A 20740-nucleotide genomic window follows, 5' to 3' on the forward strand; every position below is an offset into this window, starting at 1 on the left:
AATACTAAATATCGACACCTTATACTAAATAGTGTGGTCATCAGATCTAAAATTAGAGAAAAAGTACGTAAAAGAGAGAGAAAATAATATACAAATCAAAGTCCATATTACAAAAATAGTATTGATGTCTATATTTGTGTCAAAAAGTCATTTTTAAACAAAATTATTTCTTTTAATTTTAAAATTTTCTCACCATGTCTTCTCGAATTTTTGTAGTTTTCAAGAGAAATAAATCTAAATCAATTAAAGAAAACCTTAATTCTATTATTAAATTTGACTCAAACAAATGTGAAACAAATAGATATTTGAATTAAGATATAAGTAGATATTTGAATTTCTTAATTATTTAATCGAAAGTTTGATGTATTATTTATCGATATCAGAAAATATATATTGAAAAATTTCAACCACTTAAATTAATTTGAACTATTTTGTGAGATCAGTAAATGCGTATAGATAAAAGATGAACTTTAGATTTTATCTTTTTTTTTATATATTTTTTTTCTTTTGTTATTATAGTTTTATGTTTATACTTATACACTTTTTAAAATATGGGACATAAATTACATATTTATTAATTTTATATAAAAAAATTATAATAATCATAATTTTAAAATAATTTCTTAGAAATAAAAATGATATGATCAACCAATGGGAACGATGGTTTGGTTTACCAGGCAAGTCAACAACAGCGAAATGTGCCGTTAGCTATGGTCAAAAAGAAGGTCTTTTTATAATATATATTAAATTACTAACTAGCATCATCATTTGGAAAATACTTTAATCGGTGCATATCCATGATGAGAAACATTTTCAAAACACCACCTACCTCAGCGTGCCCATCAAAATTATACTAGTACTGCAAATTAGTAGTAACATGCTTATGCTTTTCCTGTGAGTGATATTTTTCAGTTGTATATAGTACTTTACTTTTCTATATTGAACAAAGAAGAATGTGCCAAGGTTAACTTATTTATATTAGGGTGTGATTTTGTGACATATAAACTGATTTAAAAGATCGGGTAAATATAATTCAATTAATAACAACAAAATATTATTATGTTCTAACTACTTCACATATATTATTTCTCAACATATAAAATGTGGTGAGTTTAGTTTAATGGTTATTTGGTTTTAAATAAAATTGATTTGCAGGAAATATAAAGTGGTATTGAGTGAGGTTCCGTATAGGTTATGAGGTATATAAGGGTTCAATCCTTGTTCACTAATTTTCAAATAAATACAAACAACTAATTTTGACTATTAAAAGAAATACAAACTAATTTAATATTTCATTCAATATAAATGATATATAGTTTTAAAAAACACTTAAATCGCCCTGTTTTGAAAAGAAAATAAATTAAAATCAGATATTGCTACCTCTATCTCATATAGTGTTTTATTAATTATTATTTATAATATTTGATTGTCTCATTATTTCTCTTTATAATATAAAGAAAATATTAATTAATTGTCTCTTTAGCAATTAATTGTCTCAATGAAATTAATAATTCTTTTAATAGGTGTGCACAACTAACTAAAATCAACCAATTGATTAACATTTATTTTAATTATAAATATAAATAATTTAAGGTCATCTTGTTGGATCTGACCTAAATTATGAGTGAGAATATGTCATGTTATGTAAGACTTTGAAAGTCTGGTCTGACTTGAAAGGATATTTAAAATTTTTATTTATATTAAAATATTATATTTTATATTCTTTTTAAATAGGTTAAACTATATATTTATATAAAAAAATTAATAAAATTATAATTAAATCTAATAAAATAATAAATAACAAGACTGCACTGACAACAATTACAAGAAAACAAAAAAGCAAAATGAATTCATAATTAGTCTCTATACACATATCAAGCTACATGCTCTATCCATACTAATTTACATGATGCTCTACACATATCTATATATATTGAACAAAAAATGATTTTTCAAACAAAATGATTTTAAAAAAATCTGAAACAAATACCATTTAAACCATAAAAAATGATTTTTTGTTTCAAAGAATATATATTTTTCCTAATACAAACGAACCCATTATTATCTCTCTAACAAATATGGAACGATTATTGAGTGATTGCCTAATTGAACGACTACTGAATATGAGATCGCTACCGAATATGGAACGGCTACCGAATGATTGCCTAATTGATAGACTTTAAAATATGAAATAATATTATTAATAAATAACAAAATATATATGCCGGCATGTAAGACCTAATAGGTTTTTTTATATGTATGAGTCTAACCTATTTAAATAAATAAGCTTTAAAAATAGTCTGAATCTATCATTTTTATTAAATAAGTCAGGTCAGATCAACTCATAACTAAGTCAAACCATAAACTCCCTTAACGGATGGTCTAACTTATTCCATCCTAACCTAAACTAATGAGAATTGATAGTTTTTTTGAATAAATAAAAAAATCACGCGGTTAATAATTTTACTTCCATAATGCAAATTATATTGAGCAAATATGCTCCTTTTATGAGTCAGGCTACATATAAGTCAAGTATCTAAGTATGTATCACTCATTCACCAACTACTACTACGAAATTTCATAGTTAGGTATTGGTAGGTAGGTCACTAAGCTATGTCATGAAAATTAACATTCAAGTTATATTTTCTCATCTTGAAATGACCACGCTTCTTTCTTTCTTGCCTGTCAATGACAGTAATTGTTCATCAAAAAAATCAATATATGGATTTTATGAGTATTCATATTTCACAACTTAAGAAAACTAATTGACTAAGGAACTAGTATTAGCTATCCAATTCTGATACCACGACAATTTGGTGCAAGGTCAATTCCATTTGCATATAAAAATTCTATAAATATGTATATTTCGTAATTAATATATTGTATTTTACCCCTTTTTTTCCTTACAACTATATTATATTTTACAAATTTTTAGATATATTTATTACTTTTTTAAAATATATTTCATATTAAATATTCTATTTATCTTAAAATAATTGTTATATTTGACAATTCTACAAAAATTATGAAAATAAGATGATAAATAAAGAAAAGAGAATGATTATTTTATTCTATTATCTCTATTGATTATTAATATATTTCTATTATTATAAATGTAAAGTAAAAAATAATAATTTAAAAATAATGCATATTGTATTAATTAAAAGATACAATTAAAATAAAATAATTAAAATTATATTAAAAATTAAAAAAAATTAAACAAATGTTTACTTCATTCATCTCAAATTATATTTTATAATAGAAAAATACGTTTTTCTCAAATTATACGTAGTTTTGGTATATCAATTATTCATTATTGGTTTTTTCTTATTAGATTGTTTATTATTTATTGTTCTATATTTTTTAAATTATTTTAATTTATCTTTTTCATATAATTAATAAACGATATTTTCGTAAAATAAGTTATAATGGAATGTCATTTGAATTTGGCAAATGTTCAATGGAGGTGGGGATGGAAAGGTGAGTTGTTGTAGATATAATGAGTATTGACCAACCAAATATACATTTTGGGTATAGGACGTGCACTTCACACCACCCACTACTACCAAGCTTTTGCTTTTCTCCTAATCACATCGCTCATCACGGATACATAGATTTAGATACCCCTATTTCCCATTGTCGTTTTCTAAGAATCTGGTTTCCCATTTACAACTATTAATCAATCACTCACTTTTTCCTTTTCCCAATCACACTTGCATGTGGGTTTTTATGACATCATATCTTTTTTTTCTCTCTTTAATTTATTATAAAAAACAAATTCACAGTTTTCTTCATCTACTCATTTAATCAATCCACTCAAATTTGAAAAAGTCATATCTAAAATAAAGGAATTATGTGGCAGTAGGCCACACGCTTATATGATATCAAAACCCAAATTATAAAACATATCTGAAATCCATCGCATGAATTCTCATTCGTTCCATTTTCCTATCATTCCATCCACCAAGCACAAGCCATGCAACACTTTGGCATCAATTTCTCATCATCTTCCTATGAAAATTAATTAGACCTAAAAGACATCTAATTTTATTGTTTTATTGTTGTTAATTTATAAAAATGTTACGACACAAATTTAAGGTAGTCATTGAACTCTTAAAAAAAGTTCATATTTATGAAGGGTTTTAAAATTGATCGAAAATCAAATACGTAAGTAGAACATACAAATATATGTCTGTTATTTTATAGTTTTTAAATGTTAGTATTTATTAAATTCTTCATTTCTTCAATCCAGTAATTAAAATAAAATAATTAAAAGAATTTTACAATTAATTATATATCATTATATTTTAAGATTATCATTCATTTAAAAAAAATTTAAATAAAGCTGCAAAAAATGAAGCATTGAGTTTTGTGACACCATAATGATGTTGTCTATTTAGTTTGGTGCTAAACTAAAAAAAATCCATATTATGTTCAGTTGATGCTCTAAAAATTATATGAACTAATTGGGGGAAATGTTGGTGTGAAATTCTCTTTAAATAATTTTTGAAATGAAAATGAAGTAATAAAAAGCTGAGGGCAACACCACTCAATCCTTCATAGAAAATGTTATCACATACTACTTTCATTATACCCCTACTCCTTCATTCTATCTAAATTACTCATTTTACTTTTTATATCCCATCAGATTTCATTTGTGTTCTAGAAACTTCAGAATTTGAAAACTTAAATTAAATTATCCTATTAAAAAAAAATTTCAATCCAAGCATTCTGAAGATTTTGATTTAAATATAGGAATAGAGATATAATTTTTGGATTACAAAGTAAAATTTTCCCATATACAAGGCAAAAGAAAACAGGGCCCAAACATCACTGGCCCACAAATAAATTGGATGAACTAACCTTGTAATTATTGTCCATGGGTACGAGTCATACCCCCAAATCATCCCAAAAATGCATATTTGTCCCAAACTTTAAAAAAAAAATTTAAAAATTAAAATAACCCCTCAAAATGTCCTTAGACAAATTTAAATTAAGTTGTATAAAACATAAATATGGTCTAAAACACTCCATTGAAGTTTGCCAGTATCAAATTTGTTCCATAAAATAGAATTTAAGTTTTTTACAAACAAATATGCTTTAAAAAATTTAAATTTTGAATTATCTAAAATACATTTAAGTTTCAAAATATTTAAATTTAAATTTCAATAAATATTTTTAATAAATTTATGTTTCTGAAATCTTGTAGAGTGTATCAATTGTTACTTTTTTTTTTTAAAGGATTGAGTTTTATGTATTTCGAAAAGTTAATTTTAAATTTTTTAGAATAAATTTAAACATAACTTAAGTTTGTCATAGCCGTTAAAATCAATAATTTGATGAAAATACGATGGTGTGAGTATAATTATTGGGGGTATTGTGTAAGAAACCGGAGATCAATATAAGTCTTTTCTCAATCCAAATCGAAATGGATCTTATTTGTAGTCTAATTTATGTTTGCTATTAGATTATTTTACCATGTATTCTTACAATTAAATATGTCACTTTCAATCAATGTAAAAATACAATTTTATCTTTTTAGTTATTTATAAAACTTTCAATTTTTGAGTTTCTTATTTTTTCACCCACTCTTTCGAACTTTAGAAAAATTATTTTAATCTTTAAAACTTTCAAAATCTTCGAAATTAAAAGTAAGTGATACTCGAAAATTTCAAAGTTCTGAAACATAAAATTTTTAAAATATTCGAAACTTTCGAACAATTCAAAACTTTCAAAAAAAAAAAATTATGAAAGATTAAAAAAACATCTATTGTTACAAAATACCAGAAAAATTATTTCATATACCACACATCTAATCTCCTTGCCACATATTTTTTACAAGTTATATTTTACTACAAATAATTTTTTGAGATCAAAATTTCGATTAAAAAAAAAGATTTATAATTATTTTTGTGTATACTTTTGAAATGGATGTAATTATAGAATATAAAGAGCCAAAGAGCGATGGAAATAAATATGTACGGCTTTTGTGTATATTTTTGTGTCTCGATTTTAATTTTGAAATGCCTCTTCTAATCGGGTGGGTCCATCAATCAATACTGCTCAATAGTATATACTTCCTATAACTCATTGGCTTCGACAATCAAGTTGGAATATTCATTCAGATCAAATAATTAATATTTTAAAATAATTTGGCTGAATAAAAATCTATTATTAGATATTAATATAAAACTATTTTATATTAATAATACATTTTCTATTTATTTTACACAAAAATAGAATAAATTGTGTATCATTAAATTGGTAGTATCATCAATTAATTATATGCTTGTTTCAGACGAGCGGTTGACAAAAAAATTATGAATAATTTTTTTATTAGAAAAATCAACTATAAAACTTATACTCTTATAGTTACTAAAACGAAGATGATTAATATTACAATATTTATTTGTATTTAGATTGTTTCGATTCAACGTATTTTTCTCTCTTTTTTTTAAAACCAATTATTCGTTAAAAAGAAAGTTGAGTAGACTTAAGCACGGCCAAGTTGATAACAAAGTAGATCAAGTATACAAGGAGTACAACATGAACACAAACTGGGTTCAAGAGAGACATATTTTTATGACATACCACATCATAACTTGATGATTTTTATGCCTTGATTATCGCTAACAGGCTTATATTAGTGTCAATTGTGAGATAAAAATTTAACATTCGTTACAAAAATAAATGTTAGAAAATATATAAATGAAATAACTTATATATCTATTATCTCAAGGTTTTAAATAAATATATGGTGTATAACTCACTCGTGTGATTATTCTTAGTATAATGTCACAATCATCATACTTCCCTTATGACCCAAAGTAAATTTTATTAAATACTCCCTTAATTCCACAATGATCGTGATAGTTGCTTTTTTCACATAACCATTTTACTAAATCATCGTTATTAACTATTAGAGTATACAAAATAACTAATTACACTTATATTAAAAGTAATGGTTAATTGTATTAAATGTTCTCGGCGAAGTCAAAATAATTATTACATTTTCGAAATTACCTCTTTTTATTTAATTTTATAGAGAATTTGTTATGTTTGAAGGATATTTTCATAATAATAGCATTAAATACGGTGAAACTAATTAAATTTTTGTCCACCAACTGTGACTAATTTTTTATTATATTAATTAAGTCTATATATAGGAAGTATTTTGGGTCGATTTTTACAATATTTTTCAAGAATTTCAAACTAACCAAACCAGTAAAAAAAGATGTTAATTTAGTTCGATTTAATCGAATTAACATTTCAAAAAAAATTAAGACATTTATTTTTTAAATTGTTTCAAATATTATAGAGTTGTTATACATCAAAACAAGGTTATGATATATGCAAAGGAGGAGAGTGTACAAAGTTATGGTCAATGCATGTTCCACCTAAAATCAAGAATTTTATGTGGAGGTTGAGAAGCCAGGGAGTGGATTGTGTGTCAACTTGTGTTGTATGCCAAAGTCATTCTGAGACAAATTGGCACACTTTCATTGCATGTGTTGGCAGCATCAAAATCATGTGTGTTGATGGAGAATATGGTGAAGGATTTGAAGAAGTTTTTGAAAGGCATATGGATTTTTTTGAGACATTCTCGGGTATTGGTTGGAGTGTATGGAAGAGAAGAAACAAATTAAATAGTATGGAATGAGAAAGAATGAAAAAGGAACGGTCGATGTGGTGCTATTTGATGTTAATTGATAATAGTAATAGTAATAGTAATTTGATGTGGTGCTATTTAAGTCTTGAAACTATATACTTGTCAGTCAAACACCAACCAATCACACCATAAAACGGTTGTTAGTTGGTTGAGTAGAAAGCTAGCTAGTAACAAACAACCAACATTTCTAATTTTAGTTCTAATTCTTTTCTCAACCTACAAGTCTTCTCTTCTTCCATTTATTTTCCATCTCCCACTTAATCAACCCTCTCTCTTTGTTGTTATGCAACTCACAACTCACAAATGCAGAGATCACTATGGTTGCATCAATATTCTCCTCTTACAACATACCAATCTTTAATCCATCCAATTCCAACACACTACTATACTCGATGCCAACACATTTGGCCGTTATTTCTTGCTACTCTCTCCATTTATTTTTGTGGCATGTATACTTTTATTTTCATCATCTTAATTATATTTCATTCTCTCATTTTTTTTAACCACTCTTTCTAAAACATTGTCACTTTTTTTTCTTCTTCTTTTTTTCTCTTTTTTATTTTGCAGTTTCAGCTAGTCTTTTATATGGTTTTTATGGTGATTCTCGCTTGATTCTTGGTCCTAGCTCATCACGTTTGATCAAAACAAGTTCACTTTTTGTGAAACAAATTGAAGTAACAAATGAGTATACTAATAATAATAATAATAATGATGATGATGATGTTCATCTTTATGGCTTCAATGAGAAACCAGAGTTAAGTTCTCAAATAAATTGGACTACATCAAAGTTCCTACTTGTTGAACCATATAGTCGCAAGGTAACAAAAATGCATTTTATACTTAACTTTATCTAAAGTAATTAATGTTGTGTTACTTGATTTTTTTTCTTCATATATAGGGAATTTCTCTGTGGTTAAATAAAGGTTCCACTATTTGTTTGAGGTGGGAAGCAGAGGCTAGTAGTTTAAATCAGCTTGAAGGCATAGTGATTAAAGGTTAGTTAAGGGGAAATGTGTCATCATGGTTCCTATCTTTGTAATATTGCTTTATTTTCTTTTTTTTTTTAATCTGTTTTTTATTTCATGAAAGATAGATTTTTGTTTCACAGGAGAAAGGAGGTTAGAAAAACTAAAGCCTAGACAAATGATTGAGGCAACAACAATTGATGTTAGGGAGACTGAGAATGGTGGTAAGTGATGCAACATCAATTATAGTCGTAAAAACGTTGATGTCACAGTTAGGAATTTAATAAAACTAATTTAAATGTAAACATTAGAAAAGGCAGAGTTTGTGTTACAAAATGTTCTGTTAATTAATTAATACTGTTATTGATACTACAATTGCTAGGTAAAGTAGCTGAATACATGGTTGAGGAAGATGATAGATACCACATTGGAGTTCTAAACATGAATCCTAGGAACACAATCTCGACCATGAATATCAATGTTTCTGCAAAGGTATATGATACTACCAAAGCCAAGAATATGTGTTCAACTAGGAATGGATCGTGCAAACTTGGCCTTTTTTTCCCTACCACATATTATGTGATTCTATCAACACCAAAAAATGTAAGCCCAATTAATTTAATTACATACTTTATCTGTCACATATGCTAATATTTTTGCAATTGCTCATACAATATTCTTAATGTAACTTTTCCAATGTAAATTCATTATGGTTCATACAAATTGACTACAGGGAGATGATGATGATGATGGGGGAATGTTTGTTGACATTGCTTTTATGGCTCGTGTTTTTGCCTACATAATTCTTTTAGGTACCTTAAATAATTTTATTTTATTCTTGTGGCTTTTTTTGTATTTATATATAAGGAAATATATGGGATATATTTAAATTTATAACAAAATAAAGATGTTTGGGCATACTATTGGAGATAAATTATAAGTTAGATTTAAATATATTTCATTAAGTATTAAAAAAAAACCTATAATTGGTATCAGAAGAGTCTGTTAAAACATGTTTGATTTATAAAAAAAGAAAATATTCGTTTTAAAAAAATTTATATCACTCTTTTTCTGTATGTGACTTTCACCCTTCTGATTTTGAAGGAGTTTTCATGATTATCATTTTTGTGATATTGAAATGCCTTGAAGCCGGTAATGGTGATAACGAAAATGTAGTTGCAACACAAGAAGTAACTGAAACTGAACCACTCACACGTGTGCAGTCAAATCCAATGACATATGGAACAATTAACAAATTTCATATGGAAGAATCAGATGGTTCAAGTAGCTCTTCAGAGGAGTTATATGATGAAAAATTATGTGTAATTTGTTATGATGAACAACGTAACTGTTTCTTTGTTCCTTGTGGTCATTGTGCTACTTGCTATGACTGTGCACAAAGGTATTTATATATATATATACACTTACAATGTTGAAGATTTTCATTTTCTCTAACTAGGTAAGAATTTAAGGAGATTCACATTTGAGTGATTTTTTTTCCTTTCAGGATTGTGGTTGGGGAGAGCAAAGTTTGTCCAGTATGTCGGAGACTTATTCATAAAGTACGAAAACTATATAATAGTTAGATTTATAATTTTAAATTGCAATTTGCACCTTCTATAGAGGATGGTTGCGCAAAAGCAACCACCATGGTACAATTGCAATTTAAAATTATAGTCAGACATGCAAATTGATGTAGAAAGATCATGTTAATTCAATTGTTATATTATGATTTTGACGGTGCAATTCGCAAATTGATTTAGAAAAGTTTATTTAGTATGTTTTGGCTTCAAAATGCAATTCTATTATCACCAACATTTAATAGAACTCTTCAAAGTTGCTAGAGAATATTCTAATATTTAACCAAATATGTCTCCTGCCAACAGGAACAGAGCCATATATTTTCAAATTTTGAATAGTGTCCTTAATTGAAAGTGAGTCCTAATATCTTTTGACCATAATAAGCTAAAAGATTTATGAATGTATATTGCGTTAGTTTTTTTTTTTTTCAAAAAGGAGTGAAACCCAAAAAAGAAATTAGATGACTATGCGGATACTTCATTTTGTGTAGATAAATATGGAGATATGTGGAATGCTTAATTTATTTAAACGTTTTTTTTTTTTACAAATTTGTTCATATTCGTTTGAAGAAGTTGTATTAAACAGAAATATTAATATATAAAATTTACTTCATATATAATCAACTTGGAAAATTAATGTTGAATAATGATAAAACATTAATTTAAAAATAATAAAATAGAATTAAGTCACATCAAATTATAGAAACTACAACAATATGCTTGCTATCAAAGAGACTAAAAGTCTCTCTTAAAGAGTATTCTCAGCTCAAAATACAGAATAACAACAATATGTGTGGAAGTGTTGCAGGACTTTGAAAATACTATCTCAATTTGTTTCACATTGAATATCATTTTTAGTTATTTCATTAAAAAATAATTATAAATAAAAGAGAAACAAGGTTAATAGTCATTTTATTAGATTATCCTTATTAATAATTGACATATTTTTAAGATTAATTTTTTATTGATCTAAAATTTAACAGTTGCATATCATCTTCTTCTTATTCTTGACTCTTTTTCATCTATCCATTGGTGGTTCAAGGTAATTTTTTTTCTTAAATCACTCCAACTTGTTTTTTACTTCATTTTTTTTAATTATATAAGGATTTTTCGCATATATTTAAGTTTTTTTTTCTAAGTGCAGCTTTTGATTTTCTATGTGAATGCAGTGTTCGCTCGTTTAATTCAGATTGACATATTAACTATGATAAAGTGCATATTCAAATTCAATTAATGACTTCAGCGTCATCAACGTTACTGCTATGAAGATATGTATATTATGAATATTTCAATTTTAATATATTTATAGATTTTTTGTCACTATTATATGTATTTTACTATTTTATATTATTAATATAGATGTCTTAAATTTGTTCGCATATTCATCTTTTTTAGTTTTTGCAATTTTAAATTGAATTAATCTCGATCAATGTAATTTTTACAAACTTAAATGAATTAATCTAATTTTTAGTATAAAAAATGGATGTATTTTCCATTATCATAAATATAAATTAAAAGATAATACTTTGAAAACAATGTAATAGCATTAATATATGGTTCGATTAAATTATAAATAAATTTTTTACTTAAAGATACTTTTATTAAAAATAACACCGAATGACATAGAGAATATAATCTAGTTGACTGTATCAGATCTTGTTTAGTCATGTTATACTTTGAAGACAGGGTGGCAACAAAATGAATTTTCAATTTTAATTTGTAAAATAAGTATTATTTTATTACTTGTAATAATTAACAAACCTCCTTTGCACACCTAAGCATAACTTTTTTTAAAAAATAAAAAATGAAAGTTAAGAAATTAAAAGTTTACATGACAAGCAAATACAATGATGAGTTACTTTTATTAACTAAAAAGGACCACAGAGGGTGATTAACACAATACACAAAATGGCACAGAGAACACTGATTTATTCCCTTTTCTGATAATCATAAAGATAAATTAATCAGGTAGCAAGGACAGGGTATGTATATCTCATAAGATAGAGATACCTGCAGGACAGTAAGGTGCATTTTGTATAAGAAATTAAGGGCATTTAGGCTTTCCCTTAGAGTTCTTCATGTCCCTATAGCAAGGGCACTCATGTTTGTTACCGTATGTTCCTGATGGCACACACTTACATTTACTGCAGCAGATCCCACAAAACTTCAAGCATCTGTCCCTCATCCCAGCTTTTGAACACCTCATCGCACATTTTGGAGAACAGAAACCTGAATCTCAAACATTTATATCATCGCTTAATGTTCTTAACTTCATATTCACAAATACACTATTGTTAATTTTTGTTTAAACCGACGGTTTATTAAAATAAAGTGAATATAATAGTATGTTAGACTTTTATTACTAATGGTATCCAAAAAAATTTTTATTGATGATATATTAAAACTATGATATATATATTTTTGATATCTTAGAATTTTGTTAGGTACCAGACAAAATAAATTCAAAAATTTTAATTTAATTCAAAGTAATTAAATGTAAACAAATGATGGTACTAATTTCAATAAAATTCTAAAAAATACTACATTTTAGGAAAAGAAAAATTATTAATCATTTTACAATTATGCTAGATTTGAACCCTTAAACTAGTTGTATATATTATGAATGATTTGAAAGGAATTGGGTATTAATAAAGTAATGAGTATTAATTAATTAATGAATTAATTAATTATAAAGTAATTATACAAGTAGTAATTGAGCTTATGACTAGTATACCTTCATAACCAGCGAGTGAGATTTCAAACATAGATGAGCTGAGGATTAGACACACAAGTAGCAGAGTTGCAAATGCTGGCTTCATCTTGGTGTCACGATGTAGAATAATAAAGAACAGATTAATTATAATTTAGGTGAACTATATGTTAAGTTTAATTAGAGTGGCATTCACTGGAGCAGAGGAGGGGAAACTCACACTGTTGGAAAATTGAGAGGTTTATGTGGTTTACTTGTGTGACTGAACGAGATGAGATTATTTATAGTAAAAAATTGGTAAACTCAAAAGGTAGAATGTAACTTTTACTAAATAACATTGAGTGAATGTGATTGTACTGAAATTCCATCAAAAGATGCACTAAATCTATTGGCATCAAAATTGCAAGTAAAGAGACAGCTGGCTAGTGGGGTTGGTAGTGTGGTATATTGTGAGGAAGCCGCGTACGTATTTTTTGGCTTTATTAATCCAATATTTGATACTACTAGCTACTAGATACTATTAAATTGTCGTTTGTCCCCTACACACATATATCATCAACATGAAACGTTGCATTTCTATATTGATATTGTCAATTTGCCATATTCATTGCATTCTATGAGTTGTTCCTTGCACCAAATACTTTGTTTCTTACGTGCCTCCTTCTCTGGTCCCTCACACACTCACACTCCTTTTCAATTCTCTCTCTTTTTAGTGTCCATCTATGTATACATAAGAGGAACAGAAAATGCCAAATTATATTTTTTATCCTTTAAATATAATTAGCCCACTAAAAATAATTAAAAGATTTAAAATTTAGAGAGAACAAGCTTCATATCTCATTGTAGATAATGATTTTAAAATCCTTATATATTTATAAGTTTGTGAATCTATCAATAATAATATATTAATGTACACAATAAAGAAATTTATTTTAATTTAATGTACACAATAATATAATAATATCTCATTTTAATTTATTTATTTTTCGTACCTTTCCTTCCACAATAAAGAAATTTAAACATATGTACTAAATAATTTTGGAGAGTACTAATATCATTGTCCTAAGGCAAAGTTGATTTAGCTCGTTAATGTGTAGGCCCCATAAATATTAGAAATGAAATTGATTATACATATTGGAGTGGATGGAGAAAAGTTATGGCTGTTTGACACCTGCCCTAGTGTCTCAAATTTTGCAATAAGGTGAGCACAGCATGGTGTAGTAATTGGAGTGGCAGTGGTAGGACATGCCATGAGATGGAGCTTCTTCATTTAAACACTCTCTATTGCCATGTAAGAAAGAGGATGGTTCCACTTTCCTCTAAAAGATATGGTGCTATTGCCAGTGTAGTTCAATTACTAATTTGTACCACTTCCTAAGAATTGGTCCTGCTAATTCACGTGATGTGTCGGTGGACTTGGTATTCTTCTCTAGATGTCTCCATTCCCAAATCCACCTATTTCACCAACAATTTGTTTCTATCAAAAATCTAGAGAATATTCATCCACAAATGTTATTACAATTCTAGATATAAATTATAGATAAAAAATGATTTTTGCATTTGTTGTTTTAAGAATAGGATCTGCAACAATAATAAACCAACAAAACAAAATACTAATAATTGCAGAATCAGAATTGAAACGAAAAATATTATTCGTTTTAGCTTAAACGAAAAATGTTCTTCAACTGCAGAACCACAACTGGAACGGATAATGTTCTTCCTTTGAACTTAAATGAATAATGTTCTTCACTAGGACTGAAACGAATAATGTTCATCGTTTCTACTATAATGTAGTTTTTGAAATCAATGTAAAATAAAAATTAAAGAAAGATAAGGCAAGAATAACACCAAGATATATGTATTCAGACTCAATTACTTGAGACACACATCACATGCAAGAAAGCAAAACAATTCACTATAAGTATTTGAATTTACAAGATTAAGGCTTCTTCAATTGTAATCTTGTAGTATATATCACTATTGAGAATACAACAATACTAGTTTCCTCTTACAATCTTTCTTTTCAATCTCCCTTTGTCTCTAGTTTCTGATTTCTATGAATCCCTTTTGATAATTGCATAGACTTCTGTTTTTCCAGCAATACAACTCAATGCATTTAAAATATATATAGTCTTCAAAGGCAAATTAGCTTAACTAACTATAACTACTTTGTCATAACCAAATTGGCCAAATTCAGTTATAAGAAACACAACAACATAACCAACTCTAGTTAAAAGATTTGAGGCATATCTTCACAATTCTCCACCTTGACTCAATATAAGAATAATTAAATAATTGCATTTGCTCCCATGCCATAGCTTTACTCTTTGCAGAAACCAACTATGTATAAGCAATGTTTGAACTTAGTTTGTCAAAGTGATTTTGTGAAGGCATCAACATGATTCTCCTCAGTTGCAATCTTTTCCACTGAAACCTATTTTGATTCAGTCACATCCCTTATGAAGTGAAGCTTGACATCAATGTGTTTATACTTATCATGATACATTTGATGCTTGGATAAGTGAATTGCACTTTGATTGTCACAAAATTGAAACACGATTTTGATTTATTCCAAGTTCACCAATCACTCTTTTCACCCATATAGTTTCTTTAACACCTTCAATAAGAGCAATGAATTCAGCTTGAGTTGTAAAGAGAGCTATCATTGACTGCGTAATTGCTCTCAAACTCACAACAGTCCCGTATAATATGAAAACATAACCACAAATTGATTTTTGATTATCAATGTTTCCAGCATAATTTGAGTCCACATATCCCTTGATTGGTTCCTTGTCATGATGAGCCTTTTTTAATTTCAAACTTGTGGTCGGATAGTCATTTAAGTACCTCATAATCCATTTGAGTGCTGACGGATGCAATGCTCCTGGATTAGTCATAAATCTGTTGACAACATTCACATCATAAGCCAAATATAGTTTGTTGCAAATCATACCATACATTATGCTGCCAACTCCACACTAGCATAAGGAATGATACTCATTATTTGTCTTTCCTCATCAGTCTTAAGTGAGTCGTGCATGGACAATTTGAAATTGTATCCTAAATGAGTATTAACATGTCTTGCATCATGTTTTCTATATTTAGTGACAACTTTCTTCACTTTGTTTCTTCTTATGTCCATACCTAAGATCATTTTGGCTTCTCCAAGTTCATTCATCTCAAATTCATTACTAATATCATATTTGAAGCTTTTAATTTGGTCCTTATTTGAACTTGCAAGAAGAATATCATCTACATAGAGTAATAGGTAAGTGATAACTTGTTCTTGACCTTCCCTTTTCAAAATGTAAACACAACTGTCAAAACTACACCTTTGGAAACCACTCTTTATCATAAAATTATCGAACTTCATGTACCATTGTCTATGACTCTGCTTTAGGCCATACAAAGTTTTTTTCAGAAGACAAACCTTGTTGCTACTTTTAGCAAATCCTTCAGGTTGTTGCATATAAATGATTTCTTCAAGGTCACCATGTAGAAATGTTACTTTGACATCAAGTTGTTACATTTCCGAGTCTTGTTGAGTTACAATTGAAAGCAGAATTATGATGGAACAATATTTCACTTACATGATCTAACCTCATATGCCATATTGTAGTAGATGAATGCAAATTGGAGCTAGCAACATAAGCTTGTGCAATTATGGTAGAACCATCTAAAATGTACAAGTCATTTCTTTGTATACCTTTAACAATGATATCATTTGCATTAATAATGGTCATGACACCATTCTTTATATTCGTGAAATATCCTAATATATCAAACATGCCAACATAAATTAAACTTCATTTTAATTGAGGTATGTAACTTGCATCCTTTAGCAGTACCTCTTTGCCATTGAACATTCTGAATCTAATAGTTCCCTTCCTTGTACCTTGCATAGTTTGTTGTTGCCAAGCAAAACGACTCCACCATCACGAAGATCTATTGATTCAAAATAATATTTTCTTGGACACATGTGGAAATTACATCTTAAGTTTAATACCTAGTTCTTTTCGCCTTCAGAATTTGAAATCATCAAGGCCTCTGCAAATTCATAACCAGTATCAACAAGTGCAACATTTCCAGAATCGTGAGAGTTTCTTGATTCCTTCCTTTCAGGGCAATCTTTCTTGAAATGTCCCTTCTCGTGACAATGGAAACATTTATACTTTCCCTCAGATTTAGTTATTGAATTTGACCTATGCTTATTCCCATTTGATAATTTCTTACCAGTTCTTCCTCTGATAACATTCAAACTTTCAACATGATTTTCATTCTTGATGTCGTGTCTTTTAGCTTTCATTTATCTGAATAGAGGTACGCACTTCGTCAAGAGTAATTGTTTGTTCTCTTCCAAACATGATGGCATCCTTGAAGTGTTCATATGAACTTGACAAGGCATTAAGAATGATCATAGCTTTGTCTTTATCATCTAACTTAACTTCTAAATTTTCTAAATCATCAAGAATCTTATTAAAATCAACAATTTGTACTGGAATAGGTTTCTCTTCATCCATTTTAAAAGAGAACAATTGATGCTTCAAGAAGACCCAATTTGAAAATGATTTAGTCATATAGAGAGACTCAAGTTTAAGCCATAAGGTTGTTGTTGTTAGTTCTCTTGCAACTTTCCTCAAAGCTTTATCTCAAAGACACAAGGTGATATTACTCTTTGCTTTTTCAATCGGTTCTTCCTTTTCATGAGTAGTCATTGTTGCAGGAAGAGTTGATCAACCATTCATTACATTCACCAAACCTTGTTGTACTAGAACAACATGCATCTTTATCTTCCAAATACCAAAATCATTTAATCCATTGAACTTTTCAATATCAAACTTTGTGGTTCCACCCATTGTTGCCCTTGTCCCCACAGACGGCGCCAACTGTTGTTTCAAGAATAGGATATACAACAAGAATTAACCAACAAAACATAATATTAACAACTGCAGAACCATAACTGGTACGAAGAATGTTTTTCAACTGCATAACCAGAATTGAGAATGTTATTCGTTTGAACTGAAACAGAGAATGTTCTTCACCAGAAATGAAACGAAGAATGTTCTTCGTTTTTGCTATAATGCAGTTTTTGAAATTAATGTAAAACGAAAATTAAAGAAAGGTAAGGCAAGAATAACACTAAGATATACATGTTCAGCCTCAATTACTTGAGACCTACGTCACAGACAAGAAAACAAAACAATTCATTACAAGTATTTGAATTTACAAGATTAAGGTATCTTCAATTGTAATCTCGTAGTATCTATTACAGTTGAGAATACAACTATACTAGTTTCCTCTTACAATATCTTCTTTTCAATCTCCCTAATCTCTAGTTTCTGATTTCTATGAATCCCTTTTGATAATTGCATAGACCTCTGTTTTTCCATAAATACAACTCAATGCATTTACAGTTATATATAGTCTTTAAAGGCAAATTAACTTAACTAACTATAACTACTTTGTCATAACCAAATTGGTTAAAATAATTTATAACAAACACTAAAGCATAACCAACTCTAGTTAGAAGATTTGAACATATTTTCACATCATTAATAATTAATAAGTACAATAAAATTTTTATAGTCAATAAAAATAATTAATTAGTTTAATTAATTAATTTAATAATTAATTAGTGTGACTAGTATTATATTTAATAAATGTGGAGGAAGAGAAAATTTTCTAAATTCAAACTTGCACCCCCAACTTATTAATATTGATAATATATTTATTATTTGAGCGGAATGATTTGTTTATTTTTAAATTACAATTGTTACGAACAGGGCTGGACAAGATCTGGTGGCCCAACCGAAACCGACCGGTCCGAGGCTCAAAACGTGCATACGAGTGGATAAAGCTGGGACTAACGGGTAAGTGGGTGAAGAAAGGCGGATTGGGCTGGTTACACGCGGGCGGGTTTAGGTTGTAAAAGTTGGACCGTAATAAACTGAACTCGACCGTATATGTATGTGGGGGCGTTTGGGCCACTAGAAAGCAACATGCCCAATCCTACCGCGATCCAAAGTATTATAAATACTTAACATTAACAATCAAACCTTAGATTTTCATTCCGCATCCACACACAACTCACTTGTTCCTCTTCGCCATTTCCACCTTTAAACCCTAACTGTAGCACCCCATTTTTCAAAGCGAGGGTATATTTTTTTTTTCAAAAGTAATTAAAAACGAACAAAGAATTAAATCAGGAAACGCCTTTGGATAAATAATTCAGTCATTATAATTTACAAGCAGCGGAAAAGTTTCTCCAATTATAAATCCAAAACATTTACACAACATCAAATGGTACATAGAACCCATTCGAATAAGAAGTCAAACTGACAATATTAGTATAAATACAGTTTTCCAAACTAAAAATACTCCAATCCAAAAAGAAGTACACCTAGTTCCTATACATCATCCAAATCAGATCATCCTTCCAATGCTCTGATACCACAATGTAACACCCCGTTTTTCAAAGCGAGGGTATATTTTTTTTTTTCTAAAAGTAATTAAAACGAACAAAGAATAAATCAGGAAATGCTTTTGGATAAATAATTGAGTCATTATAATTTACAAGCAGCGGAAAAGTTTCTCCAATTACAAATCCAAAACATTTCTACATAAACATCAAATGGTACATGGGACCCATTCAAAGATGATATAAAACTGATAATATTTGTATAAGTACAGTTTTCCAAAACTAAAATACTCCAAACCAAAAAGAAGGACCCCTAGTCCCTATACATCATCCTAATCTGATCATCCTACCAAAAACTATACACCCTGAGTAATCTCCACGCGCCCCGTGAGATCCTCCTAACACAACAGCAGTCAAGCGTTCCCATCTCCATCCCTGTCCGTAGGGTACGAACCAGTAGGGCCGTCCTGACTCTCATCTGAGGGCAAAGCCCAGATTTCCACAATAGTGTAAAGGGTCACCAACCAGAAAATAACAGATAACACATAGCAATTAAGTTTTTGAATGCTCAAAACAACTTTTTAACTAAGCATGCACCTTAACAGGATTTTCAATGTGCGAAAAGTTCATACATTACATTGCCAATGAAAATGAAGGTAAAATGCAGTTCTCGATCTCCTAATTAACACATGATAAAACAAGGCATGGATAGATTCATGAGCAATTAATCATACAACTAAAAATGAGGATTTTCACTGAGCCAATCGATTGGGCAATCGATTGGGGTGAAGATTTTTAATGAAAACAGAATCCTGGGCTGAATTCAATCGATTGGTAAATCGATTGATTGGTTCCTGAGCCCCTGGTTTCGAGCCAATCGATTTCCTAATCGATTTGGTGAGGGATTCTTAATGAAAACAGAATCCTGGGCTGAATTCAATCGATTGGTAAATCGATTGATTGGTTCCTGAGCCCCTGACTTAAGGCCTAATCGATTGGGCAATCGATTTCTTAACTGATTCCTTTGAAAATTGTTTTCGAAATCGATTGGCTAATCGATTTGTTAATTGGCCAAGTCCCTGTTTACCCATCCAATCGATTGGGAAATCGATTTCCCTGATCAGTTTTCCAAAAATTCATGAATTAACCTAAGTCATTCCTAATCAAGTTCACCACTTAACACTTAGCAATTTCTACGCGATTACTACGACACACAAAGGTTCGATAACCATCATACTCACACACAATACACAACACATAGCACTTAACACCTTCATCTCAGTTATCACGATAAATCAAAATTCGAATCACTCAATCATAAACTCAAATCAAACATGACTCGCGTGCCAGGCACCCTAATGCAATGCGTATATGCCAAAATGCATGGACTCGGAATTC

The 20740-nt window shown here is 28.7% G+C and overlaps 2 protein-coding genes across 4 annotated transcripts; one reads left to right on the forward strand and one right to left on the reverse strand.

Moving 5' to 3' along the window:
- The first annotated feature begins 7825 nt into the window (after positions 1-7825).
- On the forward strand, positions 7826-10413 carry LOC101496542 (E3 ubiquitin-protein ligase APD2). 3 transcript variants are annotated; one of them, XM_027334171.2, is made up of 8 exons: positions 7826-8114; positions 8237-8487; positions 8568-8664; positions 8763-8858; positions 9017-9237; positions 9368-9446; positions 9784-10036; positions 10142-10413. In XM_027334171.2, exons 1-8 carry the CDS (start codon positions 7973-7975, stop codon positions 10218-10220), a joined length of 1218 nt encoding a protein of 405 aa, XP_027189972.1. In that variant the 5' UTR covers positions 7826-7972; the 3' UTR covers positions 10221-10413. The 3 variants fall into 3 exon arrangements, with proteins under 3 accessions (XP_027189972.1, XP_012570780.1, XP_004499030.1); XM_012715326.3 differs by having other exon boundaries at positions 7830-8114; positions 9739-10036; XM_004498973.4 differs by having other exon boundaries at positions 7835-8114; positions 8778-8858; positions 9739-10036.
- Positions 10414-12057: 1644 nt separating this feature from the next.
- Positions 12058-13192, reverse strand: LOC101491452 (peamaclein-like). Its single transcript, XM_004498958.3, has 2 exons — positions 12949-13192; positions 12058-12443 (listed from the first exon to the last, which is right to left on the reverse strand). The coding sequence occupies exons 1-2, from the start codon at positions 13031-13033 to the stop codon at positions 12259-12261; spliced, it is 270 nt and encodes an 89-aa protein (XP_004499015.1). The 5' UTR covers positions 13034-13192; the 3' UTR covers positions 12058-12258.
- Between the last annotated feature and the right edge of the window lie 7548 nt (positions 13193-20740).

The sequence above is a fragment of the Cicer arietinum genome, chromosome 4, assembly GCF_000331145.2.
Source record: "Cicer arietinum cultivar CDC Frontier isolate Library 1 chromosome 4, Cicar.CDCFrontier_v2.0, whole genome shotgun sequence".
Lineage (NCBI taxonomy): Eukaryota > Viridiplantae > Streptophyta > Magnoliopsida > Fabales > Fabaceae > Cicer > Cicer arietinum.

What these genes read in the sequence shown, in the direction of transcription:
- LOC101491452 (XM_004498958.3), bottom strand. Translation starts at nt 13,033, where the DNA reads ATGAAGCCAGCATTTGCAACTCTGCTACTTGTGTGTCTAATCCTCAGC. An exon ending in CTCACTCGCTGGTTATGAAG is followed by an intron (nt 12,444 to 12,948) that starts GTATACTAGTCA and finishes TTTGAGATTCAG; the next exon opens with GTTTCTGTTCTCCAAAATGT.
- LOC101496542 (XM_012715326.3), top strand. Translation starts at nt 7,973, where the DNA reads ATGCAGAGATCACTATGGTTGCATCAATATTCTCCTCTTACAACATAC. An exon ending in TTCTATCAACACCAAAAAAT is followed by an intron (nt 9,238 to 9,367) that starts GTAAGCCCAATT and finishes AATTGACTACAG; the next exon opens with GGAGATGATGATGATGATGG. An exon ending in TGCCTACATAATTCTTTTAG is followed by an intron (nt 9,447 to 9,738) that starts GTACCTTAAATA and finishes CTGATTTTGAAG; the next exon opens with GAGTTTTCATGATTATCATT.